The sequence below is a fragment of the Anabrus simplex genome, chromosome 14, assembly GCF_040414725.1.
Source record: "Anabrus simplex isolate iqAnaSimp1 chromosome 14, ASM4041472v1, whole genome shotgun sequence".
Taxonomy (NCBI): domain Eukaryota; kingdom Metazoa; phylum Arthropoda; class Insecta; order Orthoptera; family Tettigoniidae; genus Anabrus; species Anabrus simplex.
This window is the reverse complement of record NC_090278.1, coordinates 73331603-73350012: the sequence shown is the minus strand read 5'-3', so window position 1 is coordinate 73350012 and position 18410 is coordinate 73331603. Positions and strand designations below refer to the sequence as shown.

Genomic DNA, 18410 nt, shown 5'->3' with positions numbered 1-18410 from the left:
TAGGATTTTTGTACAACACTGTTTACATCTGGAGAAGCTAAGAAATATTCATTTCTTAAAGACGTTAATCTTTGCTATTTTTCTTTCATGTGTGAAAGTTTCATCACAATCCTAGGTTTGAACTTCATGCACTCCCTTGTTAGTATAACAACTTTATTGTAACCAGTCTGTTGAATGTTTTAGCAAACTTTGTGTTGGTACCTGTTTTCTTTAATTACTAACTGATGAGATTGGAAAAGTAACTAGGAGCATGCATACTAACATATATGGAGAGAACACAGGTGACGGTGCATGAAGAAATAGTGAGGAAAAAGAGGAGTTATTGGGTCGATGCATAGGTTTGTGTGGTTCTTATATTTTATATTATTTTACTGTCACACACTGTAAATCACAATCGCTCAGCGATGTATTCACCTCCACTCCCTGTGACCTTCTGCCAACTTTCAGGCAGCAGTTGAATGCCTTGCCTGTAGAACTGTTTTGGTTTTGACTGGAAGAAATCTGTTAGCAATTGGACAAGAGAAGCTTTGTCAGGAAACACTTGCCCCAGAATGTGATTAGAAAGAGAGCGGAAAAGACGGAAATATGAGGGGGCAAGGTTAGTAGAAAGAGAGCGAAAAAGACGGAAATATGAGGGGGCAAGGTTAGGGAAATACGGAGTATGAGGAAGAGATTCCCAGTCAAGTTCAGCAATCACACCTTTGGTCAATTGCGCTGTATGCAGACGAGCGTTATCATGGAGCAATAAGACTGGTTGTTGTCTTTTATCTTTTGTTGTCAAAAGCAACGGCAAGCAGTCTTAGCTGGTCAATATACACACCAGAGGTAATCATTACGGGTTTTGGAAAAAAATCATGGTGAAGAATGCCATCTTTGTTCCACAAAACACACATGATTTTCTGTGAATGGATATTACCCTTGGTGCAGGGAGTTGCTTTTTTTTGATGGGCTGAGCCACTCTTTCCTCTTCATGTTGACATACAGGCACCATTTCTCGTCACCGGTGACAATGTTCGAAAGGAATGCTTTGTGCCTAACACAAGCCAACCGGTGCACCTTATAATCGTTTATGATGTCATGGACATCATTAACAACTTCAGATATTTAGGCAGCTATGTCTTGTCAGATAACACCATCAACCAAGAAATCAGCAATCAAATACGAACTACTACACATTACTACTGTTCTGTAGGTTACCTCTGGGATGACATCTTTTACGTAAGTATCACTGGATAAAACGTGTATGACCGGCCAAGTTGGCCGTGTGGTTAGGGGCATGCACCTGTGACCTGTCTTCCGGGAGATGGTGGGTTCGAGCCCCACTGTCGGCAGCCTTGAATATAGCTTTCCGTGGTTTCCCATTTTCACACCAGGCAAATGCTGGGGCTGTGCCTTAATTAAGGCCATGGCTACTTCCCATTCCTAGGCCTTTCCTTTCGCATAGTTGCCATAAGACCTATCTATGTTGGTGCGACATAAGGCCAATTAAAGAAAAACATGTATGATGTCAGTCATGACGTATGGACTTGTAACAGCTACCCTAACAGAACCAGATGACACAAAGTTCATCTAAAAAGTGCCTGGCTCCATGGCTAAATAGTTAGCATGCTGATCTTTGGTTCAAGGGGTCACGGGTTCAATTCCTAGTTGGGTCAGGGATTTTAACCTTCATTAGTACTAAGCTCGATAGCTGCAGTTGCTTAAGTGCCGCCAGTATCCAGTATTCGGGAGATAGTAGGTTCAAATCCCACTGTCGGCAACCCTGAAAATGGTTTTCCGTGGTTTCCCATTTTCACACCAGGCAAATACTGGGGCTGTACCTTAATTAAGGCCACAGCCGCTTCCTTCCTACTCCTAGCCCTTTCCTGTCCCATTGTCTCCATAAGACCTATCTGTGTCTGTGCAACGTAAAGCAACTAGCAAAAAAGAAAAAAAAAACTTTCATTAGTTAATTCCTATGGCTTGGGGGCTGGGTGTTTGCGACCTTTTAGCACTTACAGATGTGCAAGTCGTCTGTACGGCGTCAGATCGGAAGATCTGCACCAGGCCTCTCCGTAGGCCGCAATACACTTTGGCTGTGTATACACATCTGCTGGAAACTGGCAACGAAGTTGTCTTTTGTATTAAAAAAGCACTGATATCACACTTCTTTGGGTGTCCGGTATGTCACCACAGTGTGTGCCTGTTTGGGATTCACTTGAGGCGGGGAAACAAAAAGAAGTTTGTAGTTACGAGATCCGGGAAGTACAGTGGATATTCGGAAGTTACGTGTTGTTTAGCCAAAAAATTGTGCATACGGATGTAGTGTTTATTTGAGTGTGCGTGACGTGTGACGTGGTGGTTGGTATGGGTAGGTGTCGTGTTGTATCTTAGATAAAGTACGTACGCTCAGAATATGATCTCGCCATGCACCAGAATGGGAATGGTAAGACAATGCACCAAGAAAAACACAAGGGATAAACCAGGATATATATATATATGTCCGTCCGTGCACAAATTCACAGGTAGTTTTCAATTTTCAAGGTAAAAGGTTTTCAGCAGAGCGCATAAATGGAAGCTTTTTCACTGAGTCCATATATTCAGAGGAACCGAGGTAGGTACAAATTTCGTGAGGGCAAGGAAAGGCGTACGACAACAAAAAAAGGGGAAAGAAGAAATAGTTTTTTTTTTATAATAACAATATATTAGCAAAAAACACCCAGAAGAAACATTTACAAGCCAAAGAAAACAACAATCATCCAAAGGTCAGATAGTTCTGACTTCCAAAAGAGAAAAAGCAGATGGGACAACCATGTTAATTTTCAGATCTGTTTTTCAAAGAGAACAGCTAGACTCGAAACCTTCAATAATAATACAAGCTCTTTTACATGAGGAGTGTCCTACACAAGGAAAACAGAAATTTACGTATGAACACTAAAAAACATTAAAATTTGAAAGACATATGGGCCACTGTACAATAATACATGTAGAAGAAAAAAAAGGGGCGGAAGGGATGCGGAATAGGAAGGTGGGGAAAGGGGAGGGACGTGAAAGAAAACGGTACCAATGGCTGACAACAGGGATTTGGAAAATAGGACCAGCCAGTATCGATGAAATTCCAAAATAGCAAACAGAAGCTAGGTAATAGTTCAATTGATTCTATTCATGCGTTTGCTCGGGAAAACAGTTGAATTTTAATGGTTCATATCGCAGCAATCACTTGACGTATCACAAAGTCCAACTTCGGAGTGAGATGGTAATGTAAATTCCAAAGTAAGGTACCGCTATCAATAGCTGCAGTTAGCTTATTATCAACATGAACTGTCATTGGTAGCCAGTAACGGCAATTTGAAAATTAAGGAAGTGCAGTATTAAAAGAAAGTTCAAAGAACAACATGGAAATGAAATAAATTAAAGTTTTCGCTCACCCGTCCAGCAGTCGTAGCTTTTCAATGGTACACAAAAGCACATTTTAAAAGAAACATTGCACACAGTCCAGCTGGTAGCAAAATAAAACCAAGTCCTCCCTCCACACAAATCGTCGTGTTCATCCCAACTCGCTGCTCAAGCCCAGAGCAGGCCAATTTATATTGAGGTAGAAGCGTCCAGAAAGGACGAGAGCATACAGTACCCAATGCGCAGCGAAGCGGTAGGGGAAGGAAAGAGGGAGGGTAAGCCGCACGAGCAGTTGAAGCTGGACGGGCGAAGAGAGCACAGGCAGGTTAGTAGCGGCATATGCAGCGTAGTAAACGTAGAATCCATAAAACAGTAGAAAAATTCGGAGCACGTTATACGGATTGCAGTGTGTAGGTGGGCATCGTTGTGGAGACTCCCCTCTCCGGTCCTGTACAATTCTAGCAGAAAACGCCAATTGCGAAGTACCAGCTGTTTCAAAACGTCCTCGTAAGATGTGGCGTTGATAGTTTGATCCTCTGGAACAAATTTCTGGTGGATCATGCCATTACTTTTGAAAAAGGCAATCAACAGTGTGTTAATCTTGAACTTTTGGAGGCAAATCTTTTTGGGATGTGAACACTATACCGTCGTTTGTCACGTGGCCTGATAGAACTGGTACTACCGGTTGTCATCGCCGGGGATGATGATTTTTGGAAAAGATTGATCTTGGTCACATTTGCCAATAAAATCTTTAGCAGTTTCTATCCATGTTGCCTTCTGATTGTCAGTCAACGTGTGCGGCAGAAATTAAGATTAGATCTTACACTAACACAAGTGGTTGTGAATGATGGTGTTCACACTGTCCTTGCTAATCCTTAATTTCTCTGATGTCCTTCTCGGAGACAGCCGCCAATTTTATGCCAGCATCTGTCGCATTTGCTCGATGTTTTCTGCACTTCTACTTGTTGACGGTTGATCCGAACTTGCCACATCATCAAGGGTTTCCTGTCCATTCTGAAAGCATGTGAACTAGTTGTAAACTCATTTTCTGCTTACACAGTGGCCTCCATGGTATGCACTAGCCATGCGTCTTGGTAGGTGTGCTATTTGCCAACTGATGAGCCCAACTTAGCACACTGGGGTGAAACACTGGCACCAGGAATGAGTTGCTGGAAAATTTATAATGTCCAGTAATGGACCAGTTATGTTGGTGTTATAAATTTACTCATTCAGGACAAATATTTCAAGTTGCGTATGGGAATCAACATCTGTATCATACGGCTTCTGTTCCGTACACTTGCACCAACATCGCATGTGTCACCAACACTGCTTTTTCCAATTTGTAACAAAACATAACGTTTATGCGTTTTCCCGTTGCACTACGACACGAGTCTACACGCACTACGTACTACTGGCCGCAGCAGACTAACCCTCTTTAGCCTGTTCGAGAGCGACTAGTTCAGCGTGGATGATTGTGGCTGACTGGGGCGAACTGTGGAGGTCGTGTGTGATGGGAGCTGGTATGAGGGGAAAGTAGGGGAAGGTTGGAATCAATAGGCGAGAACGTAAGTAATCAGATGTGCCGCACTCTTTATATTTTTTCATTTATTGCCTTATATCACAAGATACAAAAACTTGCCTATTTTAATACTAAAAAACAGCTATCATTCTCGTTCTAGGGCCCTTTACTGCACATTCCACACACGTTATCATGTTCAAATATTCCACCTAACTTCTCAGCAAGAAATGTCAACATCATGCCAATAAGACGACCTTAACATCCGCTCACTGGATTCCTTACACATCGTTTTTATGCTACTGGATTTAATATTGTGCACCACATTATCAAACTTTCACCGACACAACAGAATATTGTATGTCAACACAGCACCTTCAAAAAGAAGAATTTTAACGCCAAGTTTTACTGAATTATCCCATATGGACAATTTTAATTTTAATGCCAACAATATATTTTTAAGTGTTGTGCTCTGAACAATCCTGAACACTCTTCACCATTTTAATTGACGTATTCGGCTACCCGAATTATTTTAATGTGTTGCTTTGTCCTTGTTGCTTTCACTTAAAGACTCTTGTGGCTGATGATGTCTACAAGTTAGACGAAACATGTCCCGTCATATTTTTAAAAATGATTTGTAAATAATTAGATAATAAAGAATCTTGGTATTGTAAAGGTGGAACATTTGACTCAACCTTCAAAGTATACTTACGACAATACAGGCTTTACAATGAAGTTCATTTTATGTAAATCATCTCTCCTTTCCATGAAGGTGGGCTTCAGCTTTCATATGTGAGGGGCCATTATGGCAGATCTTTATTCTTGATGATAATAATAATGTTATTGGCTTTGTCCCACCAACTACTTTTACAGTTTCGGAGACTCCAAGGTGCCAGTATTTTATGCCGCAGGAGTTCTTTTACATTACAGTAAATCTACCGATACGAGTCTCCCGTATTTGAGCACCTTCAAATACCACCAGACTGAGCAAGGACCGTATCTGCTAAGTTGTGGTCAAAAGGCCACCGCTTCAACCGTGCGAGTCGCTCAACCTGGCTTTTATTCTTGATGTGGGAAGTCAAGGATAAGGAGGAAGGCCAGATAACTGAGGAAAAGGAAAGGAATTGCTGAACTGGTGAAGATATACTTCTGATTTCTGACCCTTATTGAGCTTGTAAGAAGAAGAGAGATTTGCTGTACTGAAATGTGATTAGACATTAACAGTTAAATTCAGTGTAAATTCCAGTGTATTTTGGTTATTGGTAAAAAAAAAAAAAAAAAAAAAAAAAAAAAAAAAGTTCTCTACAATCTTGCAGAAATCCTTAAACATATTACTCCAATAAATACTCCGTATCTTACTTATGTGAACGTTATGATGTTTGTTGAACATCAAAAGTAAACAAAGGAATTGACTCTAGTCCATTGAAGAATGTCATGTTTTCATATCATAGTTGTGTCTAAGGATACAAATGATTGTGCTCCAAGAGATAGGCCCAGATATCACATTGAAGTGTAGTCTCAACAGAATTATACATTAAACCTATTTACTTAAAGCAAATTAAATGATGTTTTGCAGAGATAGTTTTTAATATAAAGTAAAGAAACCCATCTCCTTATAGGCCTAGAACACCCTTGGAAGAGTGGAAGTTAAACACTTGCACTGTTTGTAACCTCAGCGCTAAGTGAAGTAGAGTTGTTAGCCATAAATCCAGTCGCCTTTGCTCCCAGAAATTAACCTGGTACTCATTTTATGTGTGGACTAAGTGAAACTCAGGGCCATATGCTGCTCCAAGAGTGAAAATATTGTTTCTTAAATTTTTCAACTTCTTCACGAGGAATCAAACCTACGCCCTTCCAGTTGAACCGAACACGCTTTTACCACTTTGTAATTATTTTAATGTTAATACAGTATACATTTCTTTATTTGAAATGCTTCCTTGTAAATATAGAGATACTACTTCTCTTAATAACGGTTTTTGTAACTTGTAAATTTAAAGTTAAATATCTTCGTGTGAAGAGTGTTAGGTAAATACTGTTCTAAAATTTTTCAAAATATATGAATTGCGATTTGGCTGGCCTACTGTATAACACGCTTTCCTGTTTTGCCCGAGGTTAAAATATGTGCCAGGCAGCCAGGATTCTTCAGGGTTCCTCAAAACAAACGTTAACTTTGTGAATGGACTTCAACGGTAGGCACCAGTGTAAGACCAAATGTACAGGAAGGATATTGTTGAGCATGTCTATACATAGGATGTATCAGAAGTTTCTTTACTGTTGTTTACTATTGTTTGTGAAAATAATTACATTACTTGTTTTTTTATTAGTTTTACCATTTTTAGTACTAGAAGTTAGGTGGATAAGCTCAATGGCTTAGCTGCTGGCTTCTTGCCCAGAAGGTTGAGGTCGGAATCGTGGTTGATCTTAGGTTGAGATTTTAATCTAAAAAACCACTTGGGGTCAAGAAGGGCAGCTTGTGCCAGACTCCTCACTTTAATCTAACATATCAGACTTCCCTTGGTCAGCTCTTGTTCTTTTCCAACTCAGGCGGTATTAGAGCTCACGTGGCCTAGGGAGTCTTTAATTTTTACGTCCTTCGTGGCCCTTGTCTTTCTTTGCCGATACCTTCATTTTTCGATGTGACTGATCCCTTCCATTTTTCTCCTCTGATTAGTGTTATATAGAGGGTGGTTGCCTAGTTGTACTTTGTATTAGCACAATAATCCTCACCACGGCCACCACTAGCAAGAAAGGCATCCAACCTTAAACCCCCAGGCAAGACCAAAATGAACCTAGATGGTTCTAGCAACTCCAGAATTAGCTGGGATGGGCTGAGGAGGGATCATTACTAATAATTGCTGATATTTTAAAGCTTTCAGAAGCTGCTCAAAATGTCTTCCATTCACTTAGGTACACTTTTTACATTGTTGTAAGCTATTCACAGTTGCAGAGCACAATCTTGTTTTCTTGCAAATGGGCCTACTTGAGTTCATACTTTTTCAATCATTGGGCTTTGATCTTTGCCCAGTATTGTTGCTCTTTCTCCTGGTGTCCTTTCTTTCCTATGATCAGGGAATACCTTTCTTCTTCAAACTTCTGTCATGTTCTTCTTAGTGTCCATCAGTCAGATAGTATGGACTTTCCTGTTTGGCCAGAAGGTGAACTGGTGGTTGGCCACTCTGTTGGGAAACAGTCTTGCCACATGACCATAGAAAGTTGTCCTCCTTTTCCTGGCACACTCAGAAAACCTTTGTATCTGGGAGTAGAGCTCTAAATTTTGTTGCTTCTGATAAATCCCTTCTTTCTTTACCACACTTTGGATCTTTGAGTCTTTTGTTATGGAAATTGTGAAGTTCTACATAATGATACTCCTCAAGTCTTCTAAATCTACAGGCTGTTGTGAAGAAACATTTTTCATGATTCCCAAAAGTGAAGAGTCATTATGGCACAAGATCTTATGACCTTGGTGGCAAATTGTCTCATCTGTTGCTTTCACTAAAACTATTGTACCCACAAACTGTAATGCAGATGAGCCCCATCTTGTTGATGGAATGAATTTATGTCCTCAAACAAAATGGACTACTTTGTATGGCAGATAAAACTACATCTTACAACAATCCAAGGTATGATGCTCCCTTTATAGTGTTGTTAAAATCCCATCATTCTAAATATCTACACATTCATTTACACCAGGATCTTTTAAAGTGTGTTGTATTACAACATAAGGATTTGAGTCACTCCCACGGACACTGTTATGGTGATTAACACATCCATTCAGTTGAAGGAAGCTTCATCTATCCAAATAAGGTGATTAACTATGGTTTCTGAAAAGACTGGTACCAGTACTTTGATCAGGAGAGATGGGCGTGCGGTTAGGGGCGCGCAGTTGTGAGATTGCATCCGGGAGATAGTGGGTTCGAACCTCACTGTTGGCAGCCCTGAAGATTGTTTTCTGTGGTTTCCCGTTTTCACACCAGGCTGTACCTTAATTAAGTCCACGGCCACTTCCTTCCCATTCCTAGGTCTTTCCCATCCCATCGTCACCACAAGACCTGTCTGTGTGATGTAAAACAAACTGTAACAAAAAGAAACAATCCTTTGAAATGATAATACGCAGGATTTAATAAAAAAATAATTATTCAACTCAAGTAATTTTTGAGACATTCTGTGTATGTAAATTTATTTAATTATGTTAGAAGCATTAATTTCAAGTACACTGGAAAACTTAAGAAACAGGAGTTTTGCTACTACTGAAGGCAAGGACAGTATGACACCAGGTGGATCATTATAGCTGAAACTATGGTGATCTGTCATTAGACCATGTAACATAATATGGTACACACTGCAAAGTTTGACTTTAAGCTATTAGTTAAGCATGTAGAAGGTTTTGATCTTGAAAAGGTGAACATTATCTTTACCTCTTACGTAGTGAGAATCAAGACCTGAAGACTGAAAAATTGTGAACAGTGGGGGAATACTGGGAAGGCTTTGCAAATTTCATTGTCTTGTGTAACTTCTGCATGTATAGACTAGTTCCTTTTGTACCCCTCTCTTCACCCAAGATATCATTCCATCCACATCTACTGACCAATTTTATTTCAAAGTACATCTTACGGATGGTGGCACAAATCAGCATAGGAGGAGATGGATATTCACTGAAAGGTTGTTCACACTCATAACCCAGGTCGTCATCATTTATATGAATTACTATAGAGTTAAATATGACTGCTCAACTGATACTCAGGCTTGGACTTCTAAGTGTTAGTACAAATCATTATTTATACATGCTAAAATGTAAGTGGCTGATGTCATAGGTATCACAAATATAAACAAATTTAAGATTTAGGGTACTTGCTTTAGATTTCATTATTTTTTTCATGGTGAAAAGGATACTTTTAGAACTATAACCTCACATTGATAAGGAGAAATTACCTGCACAATTCAGATATTTCCTGTACCCTTTTGTATGTCCCTCTCTTTTAACACTGGACCTCTTTGATGACAATAACAGCCAAAATTTCTTTCCAGAAAGTTAAGATCACAGAGTTTGATCGTGCAAACTTTAAGATGAAAGCTCGATGTTATGGCGAAGAATTTGATCTCGCCAAACACCCGCAGGGTTCAGAAGTAAAGGCCATCACTTACTCAAACATGCAGGTGCATGAGAATGAGGGCAGATGTGAGGTGTTTGTCATCATCGACATCTAAAATCAGCACTGAGGAATATTCTAGTCATGGCCTGCCTCTATGATGCAACAGTGTTTGAAGTAAAGCTCTCTACGTGTTGGCTCTAAAACTCTGCTGCTGTGTAATAGGTAATTATAATTTCATTAATCTGAGATGTACCATGCTTTTTGTTATTGATGACTGAGATGGGGAAGTAAATATAAAATATAATCTGGAGAGACTTGTTAAGCTCAATACACAGTAATTGTTCTATGAGCTTTATTTTGACTCCATTTACAGATTAGTACTAGTTAGTGTGGTTTCGATGCATATAATGTGCAGGTGAGAAGGTGGTTTGGATAATAAAAGAGCAGCTTCTTAACTTCTGAAAAAAGTAGTTTTACACCCCTTGGTTATGAAATTGTCCAGTCGTGAATTAATCTACTAGTAACGTAGAAAAGAATCAAGTGTTCAGTATTTTGGCGAGTTTGATGACATTCAGGTTGGGTGGTTTGAAGAATTCACACTCTGTGGCATTTTTAGTTGCAGTGGGGTGTGGATTGTTATTATGTTTGTTTTTAAGGAAATATTGATATACTAGCTTATATTTGTTACAAATTTTTACTAATGTTGCAGCTTTCAAAAAAAGTGTTATTGTGTAATGAAAAATGAACAACAAATTGTACTAATTAACATTTTAAAAGCTTAAATGGGAAGGAAAATGTTAACAATAAACACTAAAGCAAAATAGCTAAAAATTTCAAGAGGTATGATAGCAACTTATGACTGAGAGAGGAAAGCAATGGGAAACTACCTCACTCCTCGTTTCCCAAGTGTGCCTCCTCAGTGATTCCTAAGCCATCTATGATCGCTGAGCTGTTGAGGATCCACCCAGCCTTTGGGCTGAGTACTCATACATCCATACCTACATAGTGGGTTTGAGCCCAGTTGTCAGCAACTCTGAAGATGTTTTTCCATTTTCACACCAGGCAAATTGCTGGGGCTGTAGCTTAATTAAGGCCACAGTCACTTTGTTTCCAGTCCTAGCTTTGTCTTATGTTATCGTTGCTGTAAGACACATCTGATTCGGCGTGACTTTAAAACAAACAGCAAAAAAGAAATGTGCAATAGTGAGTACATTCTATCACGTAGAATAGGCATCAGGGAATTTGACCAAATCCACATGAACTGGTGGTAAAAAGGACGGGAAGGAGGAAAATGGCAGCACTTTTACCCTTCCTCACTTACAGGCAATGGGATCATACCTTTTTTTAGACAATGTATGAACTATTTACAAACAGAACTTAAATTTCAATATATGCACCTTTCATCTGATTCCATGAAAAAATCCCTAAATTCACATATATCTGTTCCATTTTCATTCTTCAGAAAAGGTGCCAGTAAACATGATGGATAGTGCCCTTATCAGATGACCATTGTTATTTTGGTTTTAAACAGTTTTAGAAATAGGAATATCAAGAACCAGGTAATTCATGGACTGGACTGTCTCATTGATAGGGTGTATTGTAAAGAAAGCATTAATTGGCTGAGAACAAGTACCATGAAAAGCTTGGCATTTCTTATGACTATTACTTGTTGATCTGTGAAATACACTCACAATATCACGAGCAATTCATATTCAGTGAAATACTTTTGGGATACTGAGGTTTTAGTTATATCATCTTTTGATAATCAGGTTTTTCTTTGTAACTTAACATTACCTATTTATAAAGTTCATATACATAGTAGCAGGTAAGTGTCCTGAAGATGGCATCATTACTAGAATAAATTATTATTGTCAGCAGAACAATATGTTTATGCTTACTGAATGAATTGTAATTATGTTAGTAATTATGATGTATTAACATGGTTAGGACAGTTTCTAAACTACTATATTAGAAATCTTTATTTTGAGACTTGAAGTGTGAGTTTCTATGAACTTTTTTTTTTTGTGTGTGGACATAATGTTATAAAATGCAGTTCAACATGTACAGTATAGGCAGATAACTGATTTTACTAAACAGGCAGCAAATGAAATGTAGACGTCGCAAATTTTCTGATTTTCTGAATATATTTCTTGTTATTTTTACCTCTACTGTATTGTATGTGATTTTTATAGTTTATTTATAGGTTCCTTATTTTATACTTAATGATAAACCAGGTATGAGAAGACTTGTATAGAATACAACATTAGCAACATTGGAATAAGTAAATTAAGTATTCCAAATGCATACCTTTCATAATAAGACCACTCACAAGGGAACTGTTTGGGTTGGGCCAGATTGATTGCAGTGAAACTTGGTAGAATGATCAGAACATTGCTGTACACCTTCTGGTGTTACATAAGGCCGTCCGTAGCATGGCGGAATGACTTCATTCAGGACAGGAATCCGCTGTTTCCTTGTTAATGCTAACAAAAGTTTATATTAATAGTATGTAGATTTCATACTACATAATATTTGTTTCCATTGTAATGGTATGGGAGTATTAAAGCTGTAGTGTTTTGGTATATTCATTTACTGTGTGCGTGTGTAAGTAAAATAGGTTTGTAAAGCGTGAAATTCTGTTCGTGATGTCAAAATCTCCTTCTCTGTGTGAAACATTTTATGTAACTTTCAAACAGAACTATTGGTATATATCTACAGCGTATACAAATGTTATTCTACGCCATCGGCTAACTGTTGCGAACCTCCCAGCTATTTTTTGGCAATTAATAATAACCACTGTTGATTTTATGGCAAAAATGGTTATTACCATTTAATTTAGGGTAAGTTAATTAATCATTCTGTTCAGTTTCATTGAAATCTGTATGGTCCAACCCAGACAGTTCACTCTTCAGTTGGCTTCGGCTATAATGTTTTGCAGAAGAAGTCTATTTTCCTTTCATGTATATATAAATACGTGTATTGTATGTTATGCCTTAGTCACTAGTTGCACAGTTCAGTTCACCTATTAATCTAAAAATTGTTTCAAATCGCTTCTAGTTATTTTATTAATGTAAGAAAATATGCTACTTATACTACAAATCAGGCCAAGCTTTTTATGTCGTATTACTAGACTGTTATCCAGCACCATTAGAATTGATAGAAATACTTCTATTATTGCAATTATTTTATCTTTCTTCCCTATCCTAGTACATGGACAATCATGGGACATCTGATTTTATGATTTATATGCACCTTGTGAAGTTCTGTAAAGAAATAAGACTGTCCATTATGTGTCTGAATACTTCTTTTTCACATTCTTGCCTGGAAAAAGGAGTTCTGTTAATACTGTATTAATAAATAATGCTTCCGAAACAATTAGCCTGTCGTCTTTGCTTTCCTTGTTGAACTTCAGCTCACACAAAGACGTGTACTTCTAACACCTCATATCCCTGTATCATAATTCTTGTGTAAATACAACTTTGTCATTGAGAATTCCAGTGGCTCCTGCATTCCCCTTGTCCTGTTCCCTTATGAGTGGACTAGGTAGGCAGATGATTTTTCAACTTTGCCATCTTTCCTTGTGAAGGGTTCTTATATTCATCAATCATGGGTGAGGATACTTAATCCTGAAACTTATGGGGCATTTGTAGTAGTATTGATTGAGTTCAATGGATACTTCTAGCCACTTCAGAATTAAACATTTCAAAATTTTGTCACTTAAAAATTCTTTAAATTATTTTTATGTGTAAAAATGAAGAAAACATAAATTTTAGTACGTTAAGCTTTACAGATCTAATTACATTATTAGAGCTTTAATTTGTCATATTTGCATCCTTTCCTATTATTTTCTGTCCTTAAGTTTTGATATATTTCTACTTTGTAGGAGTATAATATTTTTAATTGGTAATTTAAATGCATATTCAGACGTGCCAACTCTCTCGATTTTTCATCGTTCTTCCTGATCTCCTGATCACTGGGACCGGTCCCCTGATTTTCAGAGCAGTTTCAGTAATTTTCATATTATTTTAAACTCCCACGTGTTTTCTTGTTCTATCACTGTATGCCTGAGTATGACTGGTAAAGAGTAGTTCTAATAATCACAACCGGATGGCAGTACGGGGCATGGTGGCCAGCCATAGGCTCCTCTTTGGTCCGTAATACAGTCAAATAGCTTAATAATAGGAAGGGGAAGTTGTGAGTAACCTAACTTCAGAAGTAGCAAACCATAGACGTCTACCCGGGGCAGGGCCTGCATAAGTGCTTGTGTTATGTCACGTAGTAGTGCTTTTTGGTTGTATGTCTTAATATTTGTTTTGGGCAATATGTCAAAAAAGAAAGATGATGCAGTGTTTAAAAGTGCTTTATAGGGAAGATTTTCTGTGTTTCAGTGAGTCCAGGAAGGGCCCAACGTTCACATTCTGTACTGTATGCAGGTGTGATTTTTCAGTTGGCATGGCAGGAAGTGCAGTATACTCAAACATGTGCAAACAATAAAAACATAGGAAAGTGTCCAGTGTGTAGAAAGAAACCAGGGATATAACTTTTCATGTAAAAACCAAGATATAAATCCTGTGATGAATGCCGAGCCTTTATTTACATCATTTATCATAGAACATAACCTGCCTGTAAATTTTACCAATCACGTGGAGCCTTTGTTTTGCAAAATGTTTTCTGAATCGATTAAAGAAACTATTTAAAATAGTTTGTTCGGTCCACCTTGTCAATACACTTCTAACACACTTTTAATGATTGAAAATTATTTATTCTATCATACATGTTTTAGGAACAATATGTATTCCCTTCATCAGTGAAGTCAAATCAAGGAATCAGGAAACAGAAAACAGTGGCTATCATTACAAAAATATTCATGGAAGAAAGGGCGAAAATTGTATCACATTTGTCGGAATCAGATTCCATGATTTGACTTCAATGATGAAGGGAATGCATTCTTTTCCTGAAACATGTATACTAGAATAAATAATTTTCAGTCATTAAAAGTGAATTGACAAGGTGCACCCAACATAAACTATTTTAAAAAGATTTAGACAAGTCAATACATAATAAAATTAAAAGATGGTTAAGTTTATCAAGCTTTGAGTGACATCGTGGTCAGAGTCAACAGCAAGGATAGAATAGTGCTAATGGGCGATTTCAATGCGAGATTGGAAATAGAACTGAAGGATACGAAAGGGTGATTGGTAAATGTGGGGAAGATATGGAAGCTAATGGAAATGGGGAGTGTTAATTGGACTAATGTGCTAGCCTGGATCTAGCAGTTACGAATACATTCTTCAAGCATAAGGCTATTCACCGCTACACATGGGAGGCTAGGGGTGTGTTGTTGTTTGAGTCATCAGTCCATAGACTGTTTTGATGCAGCCTTCCATGCCACCCTATCCTGTGCTAACCTTTTCATTTCTACGTAACTGTTGCATCCTACATCTGCTCTAATCTGCTTGTCATATTCATACCTTGGTCTACCCCTACCGTTCTTACCACCTACACTTCCTTCAAAAACCAACTGAACAAGTCCTGGGTGTCTCTAAGATGTGTCCTATCATTCTATCTCTTCTTCTCGTCAAATTTAGCTAAATCGGATCTCCTCTCACCAATTCAATTCAGTATCTCTTCATTCGTGATTCGATCTATCCATCTCACCTTCAGCATTCTTCTGTAACACCACATTTCAAAAGCTTCTATTATCTTTCTTTGGCCGATGACCTTCGATGTTAGGCCTCTTAAAACAACAAGCATCATCATCATCATCATCATCATCATCATCATCATCATCATCATTCTTTTTCTTTCTGAGCTAGTTATCGTAAAGATGGGGAAAGGCAAACGTCTTGGGGGAATGATGAAGTGAGAGCAGCATGTAAACGTAAAAAGAAGGCTTATCAGAAATGGCTCCAAACAAGGGCTGAGGCTGACAGGGATTTGTACGTAGATGAAAGAAACAGAGCGAAACAAATAGTTGTTGAATGCAAAAAGAAGTTGTGGGAGGATTTTGGTAATAACCTGGAAGGGCTAGGTCAAGCAGCAGGGAAACCTTTCTGGACAGTAATACATAATCTTAGGAAGGGAGGGAAAAAGGAAATGAACAGTGTTTTTAGTAATTCAGGTGAACTAATAATAGATCCCAGGAAATCACTGGAGAGGTGGAGGGAATATTTTGAACATCTCAACGTAAAAGGAAATCTTTCTGGTGGTATTGCGAACAGCCAAGCTCATGGGGAGAAGGAAAATGATGTTGGTGAAATTATGCTTGAGGAAGTAGAAAGGATGGTAAATAAACTCCATTTTCATAAAGCAGCAGGAATAGATGAAATTAGACCTGAAATGGTTAAGTATAGTGGGAAGGCGGGGATGAAATGGCTTCATAGAGTAGTAAGATTAGCATGGAGTATTGGTAAGGTGCCTTCAGATTGGACAAAAGTAGTAATTGCACCTATCTATAAGCAAGGGAACAGGAAGGATTGCAACAACTATTGAGGTATCTCATTGATTAGTATACCAGGCGAAGTATTCACTGGCATCTTGGGAGGGTGCGATCAGTGGTTGAGAGGAAGTTGGATGAAAACCAGTAAGGTTTCAGACCACAGAGGAGCTGTCAGGATCAGATTTTCAGTATGCGGCAGGTAATTGAAAAATGCTACGAGAGGAATACGTAGTTGTGTTTTTGTTTCGTAGATCGAGAAAGCATTTGACAGGGTACCGAGGGAAAAGATGTTCGCCATACTGGAGGAAAAAGATGTTCGCCATACTGGAGGACTATGGATTTAAAGGTAGATTATTAAAATCAATCAAAGGCATTTATGTTAACAATTGGGCTTCAGTGAGAAATGATGTTAGAATGAGTTCTTGTTTCAGGGTGCATACAGGGGTTGGACAAGGCTGTAAACTTTCACCTTTGCTGTTTGTAGTTTACATGGATCATCTGCTGAAAGGTATAAAATGGCAGGGAGGGATTCAGTTAGGTGGAAATGTAGTAAGCAGTCTGGCCTATGCTGACGACTTGGTCTTAATGGCAGACTGTCCCGAAAGCCTGCAGTCAAATATCTTGGAACTTGGAAATAGGTGCAATGAGTTTGGTATGAAAATTAGCCTTTCGAAGACTAAATTGATGTCAGTAGGTAAGAAGTTCAACAGAATTGAATTGAATGTCAGATTGGTGATACAAAGCTAGAACAGGTCGATACTTTCAAGTGTTTAGGCTGTGTGTTCTTCCAGGATGTAATATAGTAAGCGAGATTGAATCAAGGTGTATTAAAGCTAATGCAGTGAGCTTGCAGTTGCGATCAACAGCATTCTGTAAGAAGGAAATCAGCTCCCAGACAAAGCTATCTTTACATCGGTCTGTTTTCAGACCAGCTTTGCTTTACGGGAGCGAAAGCTGGGTGGACTCGGGATATCTTATTCATAAGTTAGAAGTAACAGACATGAAAGTAGCAGAATGATTACTGTTACAAACAGGTGGGAACAATGGCAGGAGGGCACTCAGAATGAGGAGATAAAGGCTAATTTAGGAATGAACTCGATGGATGAAGCTGTGCATATAAACTGGCTTCGGTGTTGGGGTCATGTGAGGCGAATGGAGGAAATAGGTTACCTAGGAGAATAATGTACTCTGTTATGGAGAGTAACAGAAGTAGAGGGAGACCAAGACGATGATGGTTAGACTCTGTTTCTAACAATTTAAAGATAAGAGGTGTAGAACTAAATGAGGCCACAGCTCTAGTTGCTAATAGAGGATTGTGGCGACGTTTAGTAAATTCACAGAGGCTTGCAGACTGGAACGCTGAAAGGCATAACAGTCTATAATGATAATGTATGTAGATGAAGAAGAAAGATTTCCAGATTAGTATACACAGATAGAGCATGCATCAGAGTTAACAATTGCAGCTTTCCTTGGTGAGGACAGAAGATGAGTTATCACGAGAGCGCAGGATTTCTATGATGTATTTTTAACCTGTTCTCTTATAAAATGTATTTATATATTTTATTATTTATTGCCTCCATCTGTGGCGATTGTAAGGCTTACGTCTCTCTTATACTTAACCACATAATATCTAAAATGAAGTTCAAAAACCAGAATAATGAAATAATAAAATAAAAATCCTAACTTCATTCATTCTTCCATATATACTGGCATTCACACAAGCTGGTTATACATTTAAGAAGTAATCTCGGCAAGATCGCTTGAAAGAAGCTAAAGAGATGCTATTAGTAACACTGACAGGAAGGTAATTCCATATCCTTGCACCAGACACTTGAAAGGAGCGGTTAAGTGATGATGATAATAACATCCAGTAATGTATTGAATAGGTTGGAGTCCAATAAATTCTTTTATATTATTATTATTGAGATTCTTTCAATACGGAAAATAAAATGATTTTCATTACTTGCAATAAGTGATGATGAGCGATGCA

The 18410-nt window shown here is 38.3% G+C and overlaps 1 protein-coding gene across 3 annotated transcripts in view; it reads left to right on the top strand.

The window, feature by feature from the left end:
• Positions 1-18410, top strand: part of Archease (protein archease) — a 95822-nt gene that overhangs the window by 57775 nt on the left and 19637 nt on the right. The window contains exon 4 of one of the 3 annotated variants that reach the window (XM_067158115.2): positions 9917-13358. The exons of the other annotated variants lie outside the window; for them this stretch is intronic. Coding sequence (XP_067014216.1) covers positions 9917-10096 — 180 coding nt within the window. The 3' untranslated portion in view covers positions 10097-13358. Of the gene's footprint in view, positions 1-9916; positions 13359-18410 lie in introns of those variants that run through there. 3 annotated transcript variants of the gene reach the window in all.